This window comes from Motacilla alba, chromosome 19, assembly GCF_015832195.1.
Source record: "Motacilla alba alba isolate MOTALB_02 chromosome 19, Motacilla_alba_V1.0_pri, whole genome shotgun sequence".
NCBI lineage: Eukaryota > Metazoa > Chordata > Aves > Passeriformes > Motacillidae > Motacilla > Motacilla alba.
Genome location: NC_052034.1, coordinates 10355457 through 10377209, shown reverse-complemented (window position 1 = coordinate 10377209; position 21753 = coordinate 10355457). Strand labels below are relative to the sequence as shown.

Here is a 21753-nt window from a genome sequence, read left to right as displayed (position 1 = left end):
GACATTGGGGCTTGGAGCAGCCTGGGACAGTGGAAGGTGTCTCTGCCATGGCAGGGGTGGCACTGGATTTAGGTCCCTTCAGGTCAGACCATTCCATGGTTCCAGGATTTCTGAAGCTGTTCACACTGTGTTTCAGCCATGCTCTTTGCTTTGCTCTCTCCTGCTGTAACAGGACCAAACAAATCCCTGCTCTCCCTGTCTGGCAGCACACTGGGGATGGGTTAATGATGCCAAAGGCTGACCCTGCTGACATTGGATAAATTATTCTGTCCCACAAGGACGGTTTTGCTGCAGTCCAGTTGGTTCTGTCCTTACTGGTTAAGGAAGGCTACAATTTAGCCCTAGGGTGCCCAGGACACCTCTATTTTACTTGCCTTCAAAGAGAAGTGATGCATTAAGAGACAGCTCTTATCTGAAATAGTCTGGGCTTCAGCAGCCACTTAAACTGTCGTGCTCTGACTTTGTTCTGCAGCTAAAGCTGTGCTTTGGCCTGTGGCTTTTAGTGGGGAAGGGCAGGCAAGAGGCTGACTTCAGAAAAATACTGAAGGCTAGGCTTTTCAAGTGCTCACCATCCTGGAGTTGGGGTTTTTAAAAGCTTTGGTGGCTTTTGCTGGCTCTTCTTGGGCTGAGGTTCCCAGTTCCTGCAGCTCTTGTGCCCAGCTCAGCCTGGCTCTCTGTGCTGAGCCTTTGGAATGGTCAGTGTGTGCAAATGGGATCTCAAGCCATGGCACAGACCTGGTGCTGCTGGTTGGGTGCTTTGCAGGCTCCATGCTCCAGGGTTTGGGATCTGGCAGGCTTTGGGAGGAGCTGTTTAACTCCAGGTGGCACTAGCAGCCCACAGCTGGCTCTGGCATTGGTGACACTGGTGCAGTCCCCAGAATGTGCCACAGAAATCAAATACTGGCTGTGGGCAGATTAAAAATTACTTTGCTAGCTAAGAAATTACTCGTGGTGAGCAGAATAAATACAGTGACCAAACCCAGACACAGAGATCAATTCTTTAGGAAACGTCAGTAAATAAAGGGCAAACACACAGGTGAAAGGAAGGAGTCCAGACAGCAGAAGATGCTTATGCCCCACTGTGTGAGAGCTGCCAGGAGCTGGGGAAGAGCTGACTGCAATTCTGATGTGCTGGCACAGCTGTAGCACCTGAGCCAGAGCAGAGGAGATGGATAAGTCACATTTAGGAGGCTGATTCTTCTCCCATGTGTTACCAGAGCTGGTGGAATAACCCCACGAATACACAAAGAGGAAAATAAAAATAAACACAGATTTTGAAGTGCATCCTTTTTTTGGTTTGTTTTAGGTTTTGGCAGGGCTTTGGAGAGTATTGGGCTTTGAAATTAAGTCGAAGCTGGAACAAAGTACAGGATGTGTTCAGGCAAGGATAAAATTTGCTGTGCTTTCTTTGTAAGGTCACACTCGCCCTGCACAAGGGGACAGTTCAGACAAATGGAAATATGGAGGAGGGAATGTGCCCTGAATGACTGAAAAGTGTCTCAGGAAAACTGAACAGAAAAGAGATGCAGCTCACAGCAGTCAGCAGTTCTGTCTGCTAGCTTTTGGGTGTGTTCTGGGCGCTTCAGGAGGAGACTTGTGCAGATGGAACCTCCCATTCCAGACTTCAGCCAAAGCTGACCCTGAGGTACAGCTCTTAAAAATGCCAAGTGCTTGCAGATTTCTTGAGTTTTTCTGTGAATAAAGAATTTCAGAATCCCAGGCTGGTTTTGGTTGAACAGGGCCTTAAAGCTCATCTCCTCCCACCCCTGCCATGGCAGGGACACCTACTGTTCCAGAATGCCCCAAGCCCTGACATCCAGTGTGTCCTTGGGCACTGCCAGGGATCCAGGGGCAGCCCCAGCTGCTCTGGGCACCCTGTGCCAGGGCCTGCCCACCCTCCCAGGGAGCAATTCCTTTCCAATATCCCATCCATCCCTGCCCTCTGGCAGCAGGAATAGCTGAATCACCAGTTGGATTGGTTGATCTTTGAGGTCCCTTCCAACCCAAACCAGCCCATGATCCCTTTTTGGGAGTGCTCTGCCTTGGTGGTGCTTTTGGACAAAGGAGCCAGATACAGAAGGCTCTGCTGTATTTTCTCTGGTGTTGGTACAGGTGAGGGTATCAGTGGTCTCTGAGGCTGTTTCTGGCAAAGGCATCATTGGTTTTATATTCCTGTGCTTCAGAGGAAAAGGTGCTCTTGGATTAAAAGAGACATCTGAATCGAAGGGAAACACCAGATTTTGTGAATCCTGGAGGTCTCTTATGATCAGCTGGGGAGGCTGGAATTTTTGGTAACTCCTGGCATTCCACCCTTGAGCTTTGCCAGTCTCATTTCCCTGGCTGTAGGTTGGCTCTGGGTTGTCTGTGCAGCAGCTGAATCCCTTTCACTGCCCCCAGGAGGCTTTTAGTGTGTCTTAAAAGTGTCCAAGTTGTTTGTGTTGTGTACAGTGCTGGGGATCTGAGGCAGCTGGGAGGCCAAAACTCCCATCCCTTTGGGAGGGACGGGGTTTGTGCTAATGAGAGACAGTCCTGCAGTCCCTGCTTCTGTCCTACTCCTGCTTTTAGCTCATGGGAGCAATCCTTCCCAATTCACAAGCCTTTTGTATTTTTGAGAGCCTTTTTTCAAACAAAGAGACAATCTAAAATAGGTCTTGGTGGACCTGGTAAGAATTTCTTCAAGGTTGAGCAGTTCTAGGAATGAACCTGGAGGTGTCTCTTGTCATGCTTGGGCAATCTGAAAAATTCTGCTTCCCAGTTTCCCCTTCTTCCTAGATTTGTATAAAATTCTGATGTAATCTGAACAGGTGCCTCACCAGGGGCATTTCTTGTTCTTGTTGTTATTATTATTATTATTACTGTTATTATTAATTGTCAAGTATTCTTTGTCTGGGTAGTGACTCAAGCACAGCAGTTGTGTGCCAGTGTGGAAAATGCTCCTTACAGGTGGTGGGGATGGATCCTGCTGTCACTGACCTTCAGCTCTGGCCCTGTTAAAGTGTAGTCCTTCAGAACTGTAGGAAATTGGGAATTTTTTCCCTGTAAAACTTCTGCTAGTGTGAGACTGTCCTGAGCTGCAGCTCTAGCAGATAATGCCTGCTTCAAAGCAGTGGTGTTATTGCAGGAGAGTGCTGGCTAGCCCCACGCAGAGGTGGCAGCTGGGCTTTGCTGCTCTCAGGGCAGCCCTGTGACAGCCAGCAGAGTTTGGAGGCACAGTGAGGCCTTGGAGTGGCTTTCCCAGCTCCCAGAGCCTTCACTCCTGGAGAAGGATGGCTCAGTCTATACCTTGTGGTTTTTGGAGCTTTTTCAACCATGGATCTCCTTCTTTCTTTCAGTATTAAATCTTTTGCTTTGCGATTTTGGTTCAACGTAAACTTCTGGTGATGCAGCGGTCTGAACTGGAAGGTGTCAACCAGGCAGGGTTTGTCCCCTGTGCTGGCACTTGCTGGGGCATCTCCAGTGCTGGGGGCAGCCGTGGGCCCCTCAGGACAATGCAGACCCTGGGGGGCTGGAGCCCCAGGAGCAGCTGAGGGAGCTGGGAAGGGGCTCAGCCTGGAGAAAAGGAGGCTCAGGGGGCCCTTGTGGCTCTGCACAGCTCCTGACAGGAGGGGACAGCCGGGGGGGTCGGGCTCTGCTCCAGGGAACAGGGACAGGAGGAGAGGGAACGGCCTCAGGCTGGGCCAGGGGAGCCTCAGGGTGGACATCAGGAATCCAGCACCATGGAAAGGGTGCTCAGACCTTGGCAGGGGCTGCCCAGGGAGGTTTGGAGTCCCCATCCCTGGAGGTGCCCAGGGAAGGGCTGGAGGTGGCACTCAGTGCTCTGGGCTGGGGACAAGGTGGGGATGGGGCACAGCTTGGACTGGATGGCCTTGGAGGTTTTTTCCAACCTCAGGGATTCAGTGTCTGTGGGTTTGGTTCTGGACATCTTGCCACCTGGGGATGGTCTGGAGTCCCTGAAGGCCGCTCAGCACAGCTCTCTGGGCTGTTCAGAGAGTGCAGGGGGTGTGACACAGCTCCTGGTAGGGACATTTGTGCTTGTAGAAATTCAGCTGACCTGCTCTGCTCTGAAAAATAACAGAATTACTCAGTTATGGACATAACTCATTCATGTCCAGGAGCTTGCAAGGACTGGATGTGTGTCTGGCACTGGTAAATTGGCAAACCACATCCAGAGCACCTGGGTACTGGAATATGCCCTAGTAATACAGACAGCAATGTCCTGGCTCAGTGCTGAGAGCTTAGCTGGCTCTCTCCATGAGTTCTTTGAGTTTCAGAGGAAAGACTTTAAAACTCTTTTTTCCAGGATGGAGTGGAAATGCTGCAGTGTGGTTCCAAAGAGCTGAGCACAGTGCTGCCCCAGCCTCTGGAGCAATCGGGAGCTGTGACTTTGGCCATCTCTCCAGTTCCACATCCCTCTGTGCTCTATTACACTCCAGTTGGCCTGTCAGGGTGAGCAATCACCACATGTTCCTCAGCCTGGTGTTACTGCCTGATAACACTCATTTTACCCCAAAGGTTGTTTAAAAGCTTAATTCACGTCTATAAAAGTGACACTTAATTTCAGTGAAGTTTGGCAAGCTTCTAGATCATCTAAAATTTATCATCTAGAGCAGGATCAATTCATACCCAGCCTTCAGATGAGATGTTCTTGTCCTTTAGTTGGGAGCTGAGCTGATTACTGTGGGCCTGCTCATAACTGAAGGGATCCTTTGCATATTAGACTGTGGAAATAATAAATAGATTGGTTTGTTCAGCTGTAGTGTCTGAAGGTACGCAGGGGTGGGGAACAGCAGGTCCATCAAACACTGGATTGTTTGGAAGGTGCTGTATCCAAATATGCACTTAGAGTTATTGGTCACGAGTCACAGCCCTTCAGAGCAAGGGGGGGTGAGATCACAGGGACTCCTGGCACCCACAGCTCCAAAACTGGGGCCATCAGGAGGATTGGATTCAAGCACCGATGGCCTTGGCAGAGCCACAGGAATGTTGTGGCAAATCTGATGGAAGAGTGGAGCTGCCCTGAGCTTCCAGAAGGCTCAGCAGGAGCTACAGTGTGGGAACAGGGCTGGAGACCCTCAGGCTGGCTTTGATCACAGTTTTTCACATGTTTAATTTGAAGCTTTGCAGTAAGGATGTGCTGTCCCCATGTGCTGGCACTGCTGAGGTCACACCACAGTCCTGGGGTCAGATTTGGGCCCTCACTGCAGAGAGGACATTGAGGGGCTGGAGCGTGTCCAGGGAAGGGACTGGAGCTGGGGAGGGTCTGGAGCCCCAGGAACAGCTGAGGGAGCTGGGAAGGGGCTCAGCCTGGAGAAAAGGAGGCTCAGGGGGCCCTTGTGGCTCTGCACAGCTCCTGACAGGAGGGGACAGCCGGGGGGGTCGGGCTGTGCTCCAGGGAACAGGGACAGGAGGAGAGGGAACGGCCTCAGGCTGGGCCAGGGGAGCCTCAGGGTGGACATTGGGGAAATTTCTCACTGAGAGGGTTGTCCATCCCTGGCACAGCTGCCCAGGGAGGTTTGGAGTCCCTACCCCTGGAGGAGTTTAACAGCCCTGTGCATGTGGCACTAGGGGACAAGGCTCAGTGGGGGGAACGATTTGGCTCGATGATCTCAGGGGGGGTTTCCCAGCCAGAATCTTTCTGTGATTCTGGGACACTGTCAGTTTCTTGCTTAACTTTTTGTACTTTCTTTTGGCCCAGACTGCTCTGCTGCCTCCTTAGCAGCAGTGCAGCCAGTGCTGAAGAAAGGCTTTGCAGTCTTGTAGAGTCTCTGCCCCTACTGGCAGCAGGGGTAGAACAAGTGTCCAGCCTTGGTCTCTGGTATTTTCACTCATTCCCAAGTGTCATAAGCTTGGCATGGCCAGCACCTAGTGCTGGGTGACCACACCTCCCAGTTCCCCACAGGGTGCAGGACCCCAGTTCTGTGGCTTTAGGAGCTCTGCTCATCTCTGCTGCTCCCTCCTGTCACCACATCTGGGACTCCTGGCAGTGACAGAGATGAGTAACCCGCCCCTCTCATCCCCAAAGCTGGCTGGCATTTGTAAGACTGTTTTGATGTTGAACATGTACAATTTTCTTGGCCTTTAAAGGAAGCTGTGGGTGCTCCCCATGGTGGAAGTTGATTTAAGGAACCTAACAGAAAATGCTGGATTTTTGATTTAAGGAACCTAAGAGAAAATGCAAAGAGCTTGGCACCTTGCTCAGTTCAGCTGCTTTCTCTCTTCCCTCAAACAGCTCAGTAGCAGATCTGGGTGGGCATGTCCTATTTCCAGTGTAATTTTTCTGCAAAACCCATTTGAAAGCAGCCATGTTGCTGTTACTGACAAGTGATCTGTGAGAGAATAATCTTATATGACTGGTGGTGCTGGATTTGGAGAAATGGGAAAAATAAGGCTTGGACTGTGCTGGGTGACAGCAGCAGTGTGCCTTGGACAGCTGTGCTAAAGAGAGGAGGAATGCAGTACCTTTTCAGCTCTCATCCACAAATCCTGTAAGGAGACTCGTTTTAGCAGGGCAGGGAGATTAGACCTTGCTGGACAAGCTGTTTGCAAGAGAAAAGCTGCAGAAAGAGGCAGGACAGAACCAGGGCAGGGAGGTGTTGGGTTCCAGCCACGTGCAGCTGTGTGTGGCTGTGCCCCTGGAACCTGCACCACCATCCTCTGAGTGTGAGCCAGTCTGAGGTAAAGGGGTCCCCAGGACTGCGTATGGCTTTGGGGACTGGCTTAGAAGGGCTGTCGCAGAATCCCAGAATGGTTTGGGCTGAAAGGGACCTTAAGGGGACAGGGCAGGGACACGTTCCACTGTCCCAAGCTGCTCCAAGCCATGTCCAGCCTGGCCTTGGGCACTGCCAGGGATCCAGGGGCAGCTGCAGCTGCTCTGGGCACCCTGTGCCAGGGCCTGCCCACCCTCCCAGGGAGCAATTCCTTCCCAGTATCCCATCCATCCCTGCCCTCTGGCAGAGGGAAGCCATTCCCTGTGTCCTGTCCCTCCATCCCTGGTCCCCAGTCCCTCTGCAGCCTTCCTGCAGCAGAGGTCACTCTGCCTTTATGTTCCAGTGTGAGGAGATGGATCAAACACCACCAGGTGGAGTGGGCAGAGGAGCCTGGGCAGGTCCAGCTGGGTTTGAGTGGCAGGAGCAGAGCATCGTTTGGTTCCCTGTTAGTCCTGTCTGTGTGCACACAGTTTAATTTCTGCCTGCTGCAGCTGGTGTGGCATCTGCTGCTCCTGCAGTTCCTGGCTGGCTCGGTGTCCTTGCAGGTGTGAGGGACTTCGGGATGCAGTTGCTCTCACCTTGCTTTGGGACCTTGTTGTGCCAGAGCAGCTCAGGGACAGACGAGCAGGGCAGGGCACTCATGCTGCTGCTGTGAAGGAGCTGAAGGCCAGTTTGCTGAGCTGAAGGCTTCTTCCCTGTTAAGTTTGTGCTGGTTGGCAGGAAGAAGACTTGATAGCTGAAACGTGATATTTTTCCTTGCCTTGAAAGTGTTAATAAGAGCAGCAGGAAGGTGCAGTTGGCAGCTAGGAGATGCTGAGTTTGGGGACAGCCAGGCCAGTGACATGTGAATGCCAATGTGAGGGACACAGCAAGGTGTCTCAAATCCCTCTTATTTTTATGCTGATTTTGGTGAGACTTTTAATCCTTCGGACATATTGGCCTCTAAGCACTTTTCTCAAAGAGGAATATAACTCCACTCGAGCAGTTTGGGTAATAATAGCACTTAGTGCTTAATGAACATTGTGCAATTAATCCTCCTGGACCCATTGGAATAGAATTGTGTTGATCTTGGCTGGGGACTGAGGAGCTGGTCTGAGCTCAGCTTTCCTTTGGGTGGGAGGAGCAGCTCCCTCCCTGTGGAACTGGTGAGGCTCAGGTGGGGTTCAGGCTGAGCCCTGGTTGTGTTCCCCTCCTGTGCCCTCCCAGCTGCACTGGGAATCAGCTCCTGTCCTGCAGGCTGGGACAGGGATCCTGGGTGCTGGGCAGGGGGCTGTTCTGAGGTCATGGCCTGGAGCCAGGGAGATGCTCCTGGTTCCCTGTCCTGCTCCTTGGGTCTGGGAGCTGTCCCTGGGTTAGCCAGGCTCTGCCATCCTGTCCATGCAGGAGTCCCCTGGGCACCCTGACTCAAACCAGCCTCAGCAATATCAATCCATGTCCCACTAACAGAAACCATTTGCAGTTGGCTGAGGTCCCTGGGGTGGCACTGCCATTGCTGGTGGTGTCACCTTGGGGCCAGTGGGGAAGAGCAGCATTGAGTCCAGTGTCAATCACTCTGGGTACCACTTGGTATATTTTGTGAGTCAGTTCTTGCAGGCTAAACTCAGTTGTTTCATGATTTGTGCTTTGTTGTCAGGTTATAAACTCATTGGGAGCCATTCTGGAGTGAAGCTCTGCCGATGGACAAAGGTATGTTCTGTTTCCTTTTCTCATTTCATAAATAAAAACAAAGCTAGAGACTTGCTCAGGTATCCAATTTCCAGATGAAATTACATTTAAAAATGTGCTGTTATTTGCACAAACTCAAATTCCATCTTTCAAGCGATAACCTTGCATTTCCAGCTATTAAAATTCCTCTGCAAAGAGTGAGAATAGAGTTGTGGCACAGAGCTCGGAACATCCTTTACTGCTTTTTCCTGTTGTTCTGCTGTCTGCTAAAACATCTTCTGCCCACTGAAATCCACGTGAGGGAAGAGTGGGAAGGTTGTATCTGTGGTGTGAGATTGAGGAACAGGGATAGCACAGCCACTGCCACACCTGAGCAGGCATGTGAGGCTGTTTGAACCCCCTGTGCTGGGGCTGGCTTGTGACAGTCAGGGCTCCCCTGGTTCTCAGCATTTATCAGATCAGATTCCCATGGGGAGGTGTTAATGATTTCACTGTTGCTAATGATTTCCCTGCTCTGTGGGGTGTGAGTGGATGTGGCTGTGTACAACACCCGTGGGTATGAGTGCACCTGTGTGACCCAGCCTCCTCCCAGCCCTGCACATGGCTCCTGGAGGAGCTGGAACTCAGTAGCTTTTCAGGCAGTTTCCTGAATTAAAAACATTCCCAGCAGAGGCACAGAGCCCTGGAGAATAAACTGCAGGTCCTTCAGGGTGGGTGTGGTTTCAGCTGTCCTTGGCAGGTCCCTCTGGAGCTCACAAGTCTCTAGTGTTGTATATTTGGGGAGCAGTATTGATCAGAGAAGCATTAAGGATGGAAAAACCCTCTGAGACCCCTCCAACCATTCCTCCAGCACTGCCAAGGCCACCACTGCCCCATGTCCCTAAGTGCCGCTTGCACCGGGCAGTTAAACTCCTCCAGGGGTGGGGACTCCACCCCTGCCCTGGGCAGCTGTGCTAGGGCTGGAGTGGCAAACTGGAATTTGGCAAACAACAAATTCCAGGAAGGAATTTCCCCAAAATCCACCCTGAGCTGCCCCTGGCCCAGCCTGAGGCCGTTCCCTCTCCTCCTGTCCCTGTTCCCTGGGAGCAGAGCCCGACCCCCCCGGCTGTCCCCTCCTGTCAGGAGCTGTGCAGAGCCACAAGGGCCCCCCTGAGCCTCCTTTTCTCCAGGCTGAGCCCCTTCCCAGCTCCCTCAGCTGCTCCTGGGGCTCCATTCCCTTCACCCACCATGTTGAAACATCCTGCACCCTTGAGCATCCCTGGATGGGAACCTCTGGAATCAGCACCTCGTTAAGATGCCAGCACATCTGTAATTCCTGTGCTGTGGCAGTGATCAGTCCTGGCTGTCTGAGCTCTCCTTTGCTGCATAGTTAACTTTGTTTATTTTTGAAAGAGCCCTCAGGATGCCATCCCAGGGTGGCTGCAGAATGTTTTCATTGCAGTGCCTGGTGTCAATGAACTGTTTCATCAAGAGCCTTGTTCTCCTGAACAGCATAGAGAGCCCACCCTGGGCTGTCAGGAGTGTGTGGGATGCACTGATGTCACTGCTGCTCTGCTGGTCACTCTTACACCCATTTCCCTCTTCTGTCGTTGTTAGTGGCATACATGATCACAAAACATTTGAAGAAAAACTTGCCAAACTTCCATTTTGTGACTGAGAAAGCCAGAGAACCTATTTTTATGAAAGACCCAGACTTTAATGCAGCACTGTAAAGCCATTTCACAAAATAAATAGCAGCTCTGTGTGCTTAGATGGGCCCACACTATTTTTAGCTTTAGCAGGAATTGAATGTAAAGTCTTCTAATAAATTGAGCTGAGATTGGTTCCAGGCAGTGGCTTTGCCTCAGGTTCACACCAGTGTGTGAGAGCCTTCAGGAGCCTTTGTGGAGATTTGTATCAGAGGAAAGCAGGAGCAGGGCTGGCAGGATCAGTATTAAGTGGAGTTTCATAGAGGTATCTCAGATGGAAAAGATTGGGTTCTGTCAATTTCCAGAAAAAACAAAAACCCGGTATGTTTTAGGAAGAGTCTGTTTGCCTTAGGTAAAGCCAAATATAACTTGCTCTCCTGAATTTGTGAATCTCCTGAAGTCTCTCTCATTTGAAGAATGGGTAGAATCAACAGCATTTTCCATGTCATTTAATTTCCACCTGTACAGCCAGTTAGGGATTAGCTGTAGATTTTTCCCTGCTGCTCCTTTCTGTTGGATCACCAGGACTCTCCAGGAAGAAGAAGGCAGATTGAAAGCTGCTGTGTTATATTTCAGATTTTCTCTTGAGAGGAGTAAAGTTTCTTTCTCATTCATTATTATTTAACTGAGCTAATGAAAGACAGCCTTTTCTGCAAGCAGCCTGCATGACAAATAGGAGTTGAATCCTGTTGGGAAAGCTGCTGTGGCTGTGCTGGGAAGGGAAGTGCAGCATCCTGCTGGAGCCACTGCTGGCTGTGAATGAGGGCTTATAAGGTCAGGGCATTTATTTAATATAGTGCTGCAAGAAATACTCTGCCAGATAAATGAAAAGAATGGAGTGTTCAGAAGGACAGCCTTGAAATGGATCCTTGTTGCTCCTGAGTGAGCTTTTCCAAGAACACTTTCTGCAGCTCAAGAGTCTTCACCTGCTCTTCATGGGCTGAGGCTGAAAAGCTGCAGGAGAGCACATTGTTGTGCTGGGGTCTGCCAGAGAAGGGACTGAGGAGCTTAAAGTTCTTTCTCCTCTAGCACAGGGATGAGTTTGACCTCCTAAATGCAGTCTGGCTGCAAGGGTGCATGTAAAGAGTCACATTTTCCAGGGAGCTGGGAATTTCTTAGGGCAGGTGGCATTGGTATCCCTCAGCCCTGCTCAGGGCATTGCTGGACTTGGAACTCAAGTCACAGGTGGCTGAAAGGTAGCAGATCCACAGCTGTCCTCAGTTTGGCTCCAGACGGGGAATTTTACCTCTCCTGGTGTCTGTTTGTATGTGGGGGTGTGTGCCCTCAGTTTGGTTCCGGATGGATTTTTAGCTCTCCTGGTGGGTGTGTATGTGTGTGCCCTCAGTTTGGCCCCAGCTGGGTTTCTAACACTCCCTGTGTGTTTCCGTGCTCTCAGTCGATGCTGCGGGGCCGCGGGGGCTGCTACAAGCACACCTTCTATGGCATCGAGAGCCACCGCTGCATGGAGGCCACCCCCAGCCTGGCCTGTGCCAACAAGTGTGTCTTCTGCTGGAGGTAAGGCACCCGTGGGCTTTGGCCAGGGTGGGGGCTCTGTGGGACACAGCCAGCGGTGGTCTGGGGGCCGTGGGCTGGGTGTGCTGTGTGACCCCCCTGAAGTGCTGAGCAATGGCAGTGTCTTTGGAAATTGGACCGTTTTCCATATTTAAAGTACCTTCACCCCCACCAATTCCACTGCTCTAAACAAGTGAAAAGTGATCACTCAGTAACTGTTGCCTTCCTAAAACAGCAGCTGATAAATCCCAGAAACTGATAAATCCCAGGGTAGGAAGAGCCATCCAGGATCACCCAGTCCATACTGTGCCTGATCCCCACCTTTTCCCCAGCCCAGAGCTCTGAGTGCCATGTCCAGGCCTTCCTTGGGCACCTCCAGGGATAGGGACTCCAAACCTCCCTGGGCAGCCCCTGCCAAGGTCTGAGCACCCTTTCCATGGGGAAATTCCTCCTGATGTCCACCCTGAGGCTCCCCTGGCCCAGCCTGAGGCCATTCCCTCTCCTCCTGTCCCTGTTCCCTGGAGCAGAGCCCGACTCCCCCGGCTGTCCCCTCCTGGCAGGAGCTGTGCAGAGCCCCAAGGGCCCCCCGAGCCTCCTTTTCTCCAGGCAGGACAACCTGTCTTCAACTCAATGATTTCCCATTGGTCAGGAAGGTCTCCCCTTTCCCCAGAGAACTGACTTTTTGGTGGATTCCTGAAGGAAAGGAGCTGTGCTGGATCTGAGCTTCTCTAGCACTACTCGCTCACTCCTGCCTGGGCTTCCAGGGGTGGTGTGTGCCAGGGTGGGATCGGGAAGAGAGGCTGAGGTTCAGCAGAAATGCCAGCAGTGACGTGAGAGCTCCTGAAGTGGGAGGACAGGGAGGTTGTGCTTTGAGCTCTTTTGTTTTCTGCCCTGCTAAATCATCCCATGGGAGCTGTACTTCCTCTGGGACTTAAACCTTACCCCAGGCTGCCAATAACACCCATTCCATCCCCAGCCTGGGGCATGGTGGTCCAGCATCCCAGTGAGTATTCCCTGAGCAGGCTGAGCCAGTGGAAGGTGTCCCTGCCACGGCAGGGGGTGGAATGACATGAGCCTGAAGGTCCCTTCCCACCCAAACCATTCTGGGATTCTGTGATCATATTTCCATGCAAAACCAGCCAAATTCCTCTCTCTGTGTGCCCCTTTCTGTCTTTCATAGTCCTTGTGTTTTAATAATGCAGATATTTCATGGGGGCATTTAAAGGACTTGGGGACAGCTTGGAGGCTGTCTCCCATGTTAAATGTGAGCATTGGACACTGAGCAGCCTGTGCAGTTTGCATCTGGGAGTCTGTTCCAAAGAAGAGACTTTGGGTCTGTTGATGGGTTTTATATGGGTGCTCTGGATGGGCTTTCCTCATCCTGGTCTTTCCTGGCTGGGAAGGAGGCAGCAAATGGCACCTTTAATGTGCAGCTCCTGCTTTGCTTCTGAGCAGGGCAGTGCCTGGGAAGGAAAACCTTCTGCTTGTGTCTGTTTTCCACATGGTGTACATGGAGTCCTGCAGTAGGACTGTGCTGGGAGGGACATTGCCCTGCCCATGTGCCCTGCACTGCCTGTGCTTGTCCCTCTGTCCCCAGAGACAAGGTACATCCTAAACAGCAAACAGGATGAGGGGCTTTGTTCCCAGCATTGCTCCACAGAGCATTTCCCAGTTTCTCTTCCAAATGCCCTCATTTGGGATTTTTTGGCAGCAGCCTGGATGTTGAATAGGCTGAATCAGGGAAATCCAGCAGGTGTGAACTGGAGAGTGCAGAAACTGATAAATGAGATAGTACAGATTTATCAATAATTGATAAATCAGTCCATTAGTGTAGAGATGCAGAGAAAGTGGCACTGTTCCCTGTGTCTCTAACTCATCATCCTGTCACTGTCACCTGTCACTTCAGAGGGATCTGGCAGCAGCAGCCTGATGACAATGAGTGCGACAGTGCTGATTTTCCTGCTGGCTACAACCTGAGTGCAAGGAAACAGCTTCCTAGGGCACTGAGCTCAGAGGTTTCAGCATTGTTCATTTATTTCCCTGCTCTGGGTGAGGTGGTGGTAGGTGTTGAACTCTCCCATATGGCATGCAGCTGGCTGTCTTCAGCCTCCCCTGGAAACTGGAAGGTTTAAGTTGGAAGATGTAAGGCTCAGTTTGAGGCTCATCCTAGGACATTAAGCTTGACTAAACCAGAACTGCTGCTGAAAGAAGGTTTCTTTTTGGTGACTTTTCTAGCTCCTGTGCCTGGGCTGCTGTAGCCTTCATGTGGCTGGGACAAGGATCTTCCCTCCCTCCTTGCCACACCCAATCCCTCTGATCCTCTGCCACCCCAGCTCCCAAACCCTGCAGTCAGGCCTATCTGTGCTTCTTGTTTCATCCCCCACACCTTGCAGGTTGTTCAGTGTATGAGACTGAGGTGGGACTGCAGGCCCTGATGGCTGAGCAGGGTAAACAAGGCAGCTCCTGAGCAGCAGGTGCCATCTGTGCTGGTGCAGACATGTGAAATCCCAGTTTTGATCTGCTTCTGGCAGAATGTTCCTCATGCAGGTTTTGTGCTGGGCTTCTCGTGCAGCTCTGCAGGCTGCCTTGCAGATAAGGCTGCTGGGGTTCTTTCTTCTTGATCTCTTCTTTCAGGATTTTGACATTTGTAGATTCTGCCAATGTTTCCAACTGCACAACCACTGAACTCTCCCCGGATGGCTGAAGAAAAGGCCAAGAAGCCTGTTTATTTTCTCTTCCTCACTTTGGCAAGAATGCTGCAGTGCAGCTGCTTTCCCTGAGAGCTGGATATCACTGGCGTTGGCTGGTCCTGACTGACACATTTTGGCCCCAAACCAGTAATCATGGAATCACAGACTGGTTTGGGTTGGGGCCTTAAAGGGCATCCGTTCCAGCTGCTGCGGGCAGGACACCTCCACTAGAACTCGTGGGTGGAGCCAGTATCCAAACATCCTCAGAACATGAGGGGATTTTGTCAGAGATGTGGCTTCACTCTGCACTGGATGCTCTTCTTGTCCCCCTTGTCCCTGGGAGCTGTCACAGCTGCCAGGGCCCCCTGACTGGCTCGTGCTTCCCTGCCTGTCCCCTTCAGAGAGGCTGGCAATGCAGGGTTATGGGGCAGCTTTTTGTGGGGACAGGAAAAGCAGACTGGAAGCTGGGCCAGGGCAGGCTCAGCTTGGATCTCAGGGAAAGGTTCTTCCCCCAGAGGGTGCTGGGCACTGCCCAGGCTCCCCAGGGAATGGGCAGGGCCCTGAGGCTGCCAGGGATGCCCATGCTGGGATTGTTGGGGTGTCTGTGCAGGGCCAGGGGTTGGACTGGATGATCCCTGTGGTCCCTTCCAGCTCAGGATACTCCATGATTCTCCAAGGTGGATTGTTTAGTCCCCCAGGCTGCACTGAGGCTGTTCCGTCAAAAGCACTGAGGGGACCACCCCACACCTGAACTACTACAACATTCCCAGCCATAATCCTGTCTTCCAAGGGAGTCTGTCCCTCTCCATCCCTGCTCCCAGCTGCTCTCACTGAGGCTGTGTCTCTTTAGCTTAATTGCCTAAATGGAAATGTGCAAGTGACCAAATCTTTTAATCAATTAGAGCAAGTGTGGGTTCGGAGCTCTGTGACACCTCCCTGCAGCACAGGCACCAGGCAGACCTGATTTGATCAGGATTTTTGGCTCAGTGTCCAAAGCCCAATCAATTATTGTGGAGAGATGGAACAGCTAAATAAGATTTAAATTAATAGGGTTTATTACTTTTGCATCTGAGGAGGAGGCAAACCAGACAGAGTGAAATATCCTGTGAAGAAATTGTCTCGTATTTCTTCTGCTGTAACTTTAATGCTTATACCTGTGCTTGGAGGTTTCAGGTTTTGCTTCTAGACAGCAACTGAAGTTGTGTTCAGACACTAAATCAGTGGGTGGCCAAAAGGCAGGCATCACAGTAAGCCCTGCAAAATACAGAGATTAAAAATTAATCTCTCATAGGAGAAGTGTTTAAGGTCTTTAAAAAATTAAGAAGAAACTGAAAACAGATGAAAACAAAAACTTCTCCTGAGTAACTAACTTGATTCCAGTGGGTAAATTCCTCAGGGAAATGGGGAGTGTTGATATCAAAGGAGTGGACACTGCAGGTTTGGAACACCTGGAAGCCAAGTCTGAAAGCTCAGAGAGTCTCTGTGCATGTCCAGCCCCCAGTCCTGGTTCTGCCCAGCTGCTGCTCCTTTCTCCCAGGGTTTCAGTTTGGTTATGGTTTTGTTTCCAGAAGGGATCTGTTGTGACCAAGGCTCATCCCTCACATTGGATTCTTCACTGGTTTGTTGAATTTTGGGCCTGTCTGTCTGCCAGGAGCTCTTGAAATGACCAAATAAATGGGGTGAGGGACAGCACATCAATGTGCCCAGATCATGCCCCTGGTAAAAAAAAAAAAAAAAAAGCGGTAAAAAAAGTCTTGGTGCCTTAATATGCTGCTCTGCCAGCTCTGCCAGCTCTGTCACCTGAGGCATTTCTAGGAGAAAATGTTCATGCGTGGGTTGAAATCTCTGATTTTCATTTTATAGCACTCTGTGATCTCCTGGACTTGGACTTCTTAAAGGTCCTGGGACTTGTTACAATCAGCTCCCAAATTTATGGCCTCAGTCGTGAATATAAACAGATTATGGGCTGTGAAATGTCCACACTGGACCTTGGTTGTCCCTGCAGGGGATGGTGCCAGGTCCAGCAGTCACTGATGAGGGGCAGTGACTGGGGGCTTTGAAAGTGAATTTGCACATTTTGCCATCCAGGTGAGTTTTGGAATGGTCTGGGAAGCTGTGCTGAGCAGGGTTCAGGGATTGGGTGGGGTGGGCTGGGTTGACACAGCACAGGATGCTGAGCATCACCTGCCTTTCAGGAGATCCTGCTCTTTAAAAGGGGAGCATCTCAGAGTTGGGATGGAATTTTTAAGCATGAGGCATCTTCCATCTTTAAGGTTTCAGTTGGAAAAGAATCACAGAATTCTTTTGGTTGGAAAAGCCCTCTGAGATCCTTGAGTCCAATTGTTCCCCCAGCACTGCCACATCCATGGGTCTTTTGAACCTCTCCACCTGTGACAAGCCTTTCCATGAAGAAATTTCCCTTAATATCCAGTCTAAGCCACCCCTGGCACCCTCTGGTCCTGTCAGCCAATTTATCCAGCCTGCTCCAGGGTGACTTTACCCATCCTAGGGAAAACATTAAATTCAGGTTCTGTATCTCTGATCTCTGATCCTGGTCTCTGCCCAGCCCAGGCTGGGCTCCTCCTGTTGCTCTCAGGAGGTGCAGAAGAAAAGGAACAGCCAGGTTTCATTTTGTACAGCAGGAACATTAAACGTGGTTGGCTTGTGCATTGGCCAAGCTTTTTTTGTGGTCTCTCTCTTTCTCCTCCCATCATTCCAGGGAAAGTCCTTGGGATCTCTTTTGTGTGTCCTTTCCTGGTCATGGCTGATGTTTTGCTTTCCCCTTTGTGCTGATGCCCCTGTGTTTTTGTGCTCCTTTTTTGTTTGCAGCTGGAGGCTGCATGAGGCTCATGAGGCTGCAGAAGAGCAGATTGATTTTGTTGTTTTGTCTTTGCTTTCTATTGCTGCAGTTTGCACTTCTGCCTTGATATGGCTTCCAAAACTGCCAGTTCTCCTAAAGTTCTTTTCCCTTAAGCTCCTCTCCTCTGAGATCTCCCTGCTGGCTCTCAGGGTTCACTGAGACTGCTTCTTGAACTCTTCTTATTTTTATTCTGCTCCCTCCCTCCCTGGGAATGGTGTGCTCTGTCCTCTCATGTCACTGCCACTAGCACTTCCTCACATTCCTGTTCCCCACCAGGTATCGCTCTGGCTCAGTCAATGCCTACAGTAAATATTTTATACCTGAGCTGCATCTGCCCTCAGAGCCTCTTAATAACCATTTGCAGAATGTATAAAGCAAAAGCTGATTTATTCAAATAGCCCCCCAAGTGCCTGGGGAGGCAGATCACAGCCCTGGGGAAGCTGCACCTTCACAGGGGTCCCAGAACCTGCCAGGGACACTGGGAATGCTGTCCCAGGCTCCTGGTGGATCAGAGGTGAGCTGAGACTGCAGGAAAGCTGGATGGGAGCAGGCTGGGTGGCTGGGGGGATTCCAGGGCAGCCAGCAGAAGCTCCCATCGTGTTCCCTGCCGTCGTGGGGCTGTGGCACTGAGGTGTCTCTGAAGGAGCAAAGACAAACCTGTTTCACACCTGGAATCTCTGCTAAAATCAAGGTTTTCTGCTGAGTGTGGGTTTGGGTGAGATTTCATTTTACTTGTGTTGGTTTGGGAAGGAAGGAATCCCTGACAAAAATTCCTTCTCAGTGCTGGTGTAGCCAGAGGTGGGTGGTGAGAGGTTACAGAGCCTGGGGGCAATGGGAAGGTGGCTCTGGTGTTCTGTCTGTGCTGGGGACTGCGGAACAACCTCCTGAGCCCAAGGTGTTACTGCTTTATCCTCCTCTTGGCAGGGAACCTCGTTTTTGCCAAATAAGCAGCTCTGTAGACCTGACCTGGTGTGTTTATTAAACAGTAGGATGTGTTAAAAATGCAGGGCCTGTTGGACACTAATAGCTGTCCAGGGTGCACCCAGAGCCTATTGATTTCCTGCCAACTGGCCCTATTAGATATACAAGGTACAAGTTTTGCAGTTAAACATGGAAGAGTTTTATAAATGCCTTTTATAGCTGACAATTCAGAAAACTTTCCATGTTGCCAGATGGGGAAATAAAGGGGAATTTCAAAAAGCTGTTTTGACTTCAAGGATCCTTGAGGTGGTGAAGTTTGACAACAGTGTTGGAATCTTTGCTCTTGAAGTGGATGAAGTAATGTTTGGGACAAAAGCCTGATTTTATCGAGCCCGAGTTTGTGTTTTAGCACTATCAGACAGTGCAGCTGCAGGTGTTTCTCACTTGGAGAATCCCTGAATCCCAGACTGGTTTGGCTTGGAAGGGACCTTAAATCCCATCCAGTGCCACCCCTGCCATGGCAGGGACACCTTCCACTGTCCCAGGCTGCTCCAAGCCCTGTCCAGCCTGGCCTTGGGCACTGCCAGGGATCCAGGGGCAGCCCCAGCTGCTCTGGGCACCCTGTGCCAGGGCTTGCCCACCCTCCCAGGGAGGAATTTTTTCCTGATGTCCAACCCAAACCTACTCTCTTTTGGTTTGAATCCCTTTCCCCTTGTCCAGAGGTCATTGGGAGCCTTTTGCTTGTCTCCAGTGAGGACTGGACCAGCCCCCTCATCCTGAGAAGGTGCTCCCCTATTCCTTCTCCCTCAGTTAAAGGCTGGGAGTCCTGTCCTGATCCGCTGGAGCTGGAAAGCTGAATGCAGCTGTAACCTTCCTCCCAGGTGCCCCCAGGGCTGGACTATATGCATTAATTGTTATGGTGACAATGTTAGTAATAGTGCCTTATGTACTTTACTGTACACAACAAATGATGAACAAGGCCATCAAATAATTTTTTTCCATTTGAGAGAGAGGAGGAAATGTGAGGAATGGATTTTAGAGAATTCTCAAAGCTTGACAGAAGGCTCACATAGTGTGCATTTGTATGTAAACTTTGAGATAAGAAATGCTGAGTTAGAAATGCCATGGAATAGGACAGACATTGCTGAGAGAGAAATGGAACTAGAAACAAGTTTCAAAGGATGGTTTTGCAAATAAGACTTGATATTTTGGAGAAATAGAGAAATAGAGGTATGAAAGGTGCATTGTAGTGGGGCCCACGAGGGGAGATTTTAGATGATTGCTTTAAGGCATTTACAGCATGGTGTGGCAAAAGCTGATAGGCCAAGAAGTGCTTGTAGTGTAGTGTAATTAGGTAATAGTTTGCTTCTGATTGTGATGGTGTGAATTATAACATCTGTATTGTCTCATCCTTCTCATGAGACTGAAAATAGAATAAAGGTTTTTAAAACACCTCTCAGTTGCCCCATCTCTGGGTCAGAACAAGGCATAATCCAGCATCCAGGGATGGTGGAGGGGGATGCAGGAAGCAGAGGTCACCTGGCTGGAAAACAGAGTGTCAGGAGTGTATTTTGGTTGGCCTTGTTTTCCTGTCCAGAGATCATTTCATCCAGGAGCTTTTGTGAAAGACCCTGCACGATGTGCTGCTCTTAATGAGCTCTGTGGGCTGCCAGGGGAGTGGTAGGGAAAAACTGAGAGGGCTTTTGGAGCATATTTTGGGATGAAGCAGGAAATGATGGAGTGAGAACAAGGAGGTGAAAACACAGAATTTCATTGACCTCCTTAAGATGATACTTAAGGGCTGGATGATCCTCTCATGCTAATAAAGTAAGAAATGAGGAGGAACTCCATGGGTCTTCCAGGTGCTTGGGTCAATTTACCTGGGTTGGCTTTAGCTGTTTTCCAAGAAAACAAAATATGGGGACAGTGATCCTTTCCAGGCAAGGCTGGCTTCCCACCCCAGTGTGACCCAGCTGTTCCTCAGATGGAAGATCTGGGGTTTTTCCTCTGCAGTCTGCTTGGGTCAGGGGGATTAAAATCTGGGAGATGACCCAGATCCCCCAGGAATGCATCCCTGGTACAGGGCAGGCTTCCTGCTCTCTTCAGGGGTTTGGAGGAGCCTGCCCTCATCTGTCCTGGTCCCAGAGCACCACACAAAGATCAGGGTAGAAACAAATCCTGTCCTCAGGGTGTGCTTGGTGCCTTTGAAATGGAACTAAAAATGGCCTGGGACCTCCGTCCTCCAGAGCTTGGTGCAGCTGTGGGCAGAACAGAAGGCAGAACCAGTTTCCCTTTCTTTACAGAGGTTTTTGCAGACATTATTTTGCTTAGAAACCTTTCACCTGTGCTTCAAAATATCTGTATAAAGTGTAATATTATCCACAAGGCCCATTCCTCCCTCTGGGAGACCAGAGCCTGGAAGGAGAGGGGTGTAAGAGTGGTGTTCAGAGGTGACATCCAGAGGTTGGGGCAGCAGCAGGAGTTGCTGAGCATCTTTACTTGCTTTGCGTGTTGTTGATGCCAAAGTCCCCAGGTGGCAGGTGAGTTCTCCAGGTGGGTTCCAGGTGGCAGTGGATGACTGTCCCCTCTTCCCTCAGGCACCACACGAACCCCGTGGGCACTGAGTGGCGGTGGAGGATGGACCAGCCCGAGGAGATCCTGCAGGAGGCCCTTGAGAAGCACCAGAACATGATCAGGCAGTTCAAAGGTAACTTCTCCTCTGTCCCCACCCCTGGTGCTGTTAGAGGATGACCAGCAGTGACATCTTCAGAACAGGTGAGAACGTTCTGCTCCTCTGAGAAGGAGGCCTGAGGTTCAGGGTGTAAGGAGTATGGGGGAGAAGAAACTGCTGTGGCACATTTAATGTGTTCTGAAATGAGGCTCAGCCACTGAGTATGTGCTGTTGCCTGGAGGGAGTAGAGTGGAGTTGCCTCTGGTGCATCCTGCTAGTTGTCCAATCCTTTCCCTTGGTGCGCACAGAGCCTTCCACAGTGGTTAAAGCCAGCCTGGACTCCTCTGGAGGAGTGAGGGCAGGTAGGAAGCAAAGCAATCAGCCTCTTACCTGACAGGAAATACACTGCCAGCCTTAACACCCAGCTTTGTGTTACCCTTGTTACCCTGGAACCCCTGGGTTGTGTTTGTCTCATGAATAACGAAACAGCAGCAAGCAGGGGATTTTGATTTTCAGGAATTACTCAGTACCTGTGGTTGTGACTGAAGCTGCAGTTCCACAGCACCTCTGGGAAGCACTGCAGCTTGCTTCCTGCGGAAATTCCCTGGAAGTTTGATACTCTGTGTCTGTAACTGTAGAGAGGGCTGGGGGTTTTATTTCCCAAATTTGATGATCCGGTTGCTGTGCCAAGGTCAGCTGTGCGTGCTGGCAGGGCTGGCCAGCTTGGCAGGACAGCTCCAGGGTTCTGCTCTCCCCAGCTGCCTTGAGCAGCACAAATGGAGTGGAACAGCCATAAAACGTGCAGGATGAGCCCTGGCCTTGGCTGTCATTTTGGGAACCTGATTGTTTAGGTTGGCTGTGCTCAAAGAGATTCCAATGGATCCAGGATGTGGCAGGCACAAAGCCCTTCTGTCAGCAGAGCAGAGCTGCTCTGCCTCAATCTCTGCAGTTGGATAATGGGTGGAAAAAATAGCTCAGGTTAGGGCCCCATGGGATTCATTCTCCTCATGTGGCTGGTTTGGAGCAGCAGCTCAATGAA

The 21753-nt window shown here is 50.7% G+C and overlaps 1 protein-coding gene across 1 annotated transcript in view; it reads left to right on the top strand.

Annotated features, from left to right (window-relative positions):
- The window catches only part of LOC119710000 (S-adenosyl-L-methionine-dependent tRNA 4-demethylwyosine synthase TYW1-like), a 78096-nt gene that overhangs the window by 22324 nt on the left and 34019 nt on the right, over window positions 1-21753 (top strand). Inside the window, exons 9-11 of the mRNA XM_038158449.1 lie at window positions 8341-8393; window positions 11457-11575; window positions 20641-20788. Of these exons, the coding sequence (XP_038014377.1) occupies window positions 8341-8393; window positions 11457-11575; window positions 20641-20788 (320 nt within the window). The remainder of the gene's footprint in view (window positions 1-8340; window positions 8394-11456; window positions 11576-20640; window positions 20789-21753) is intronic.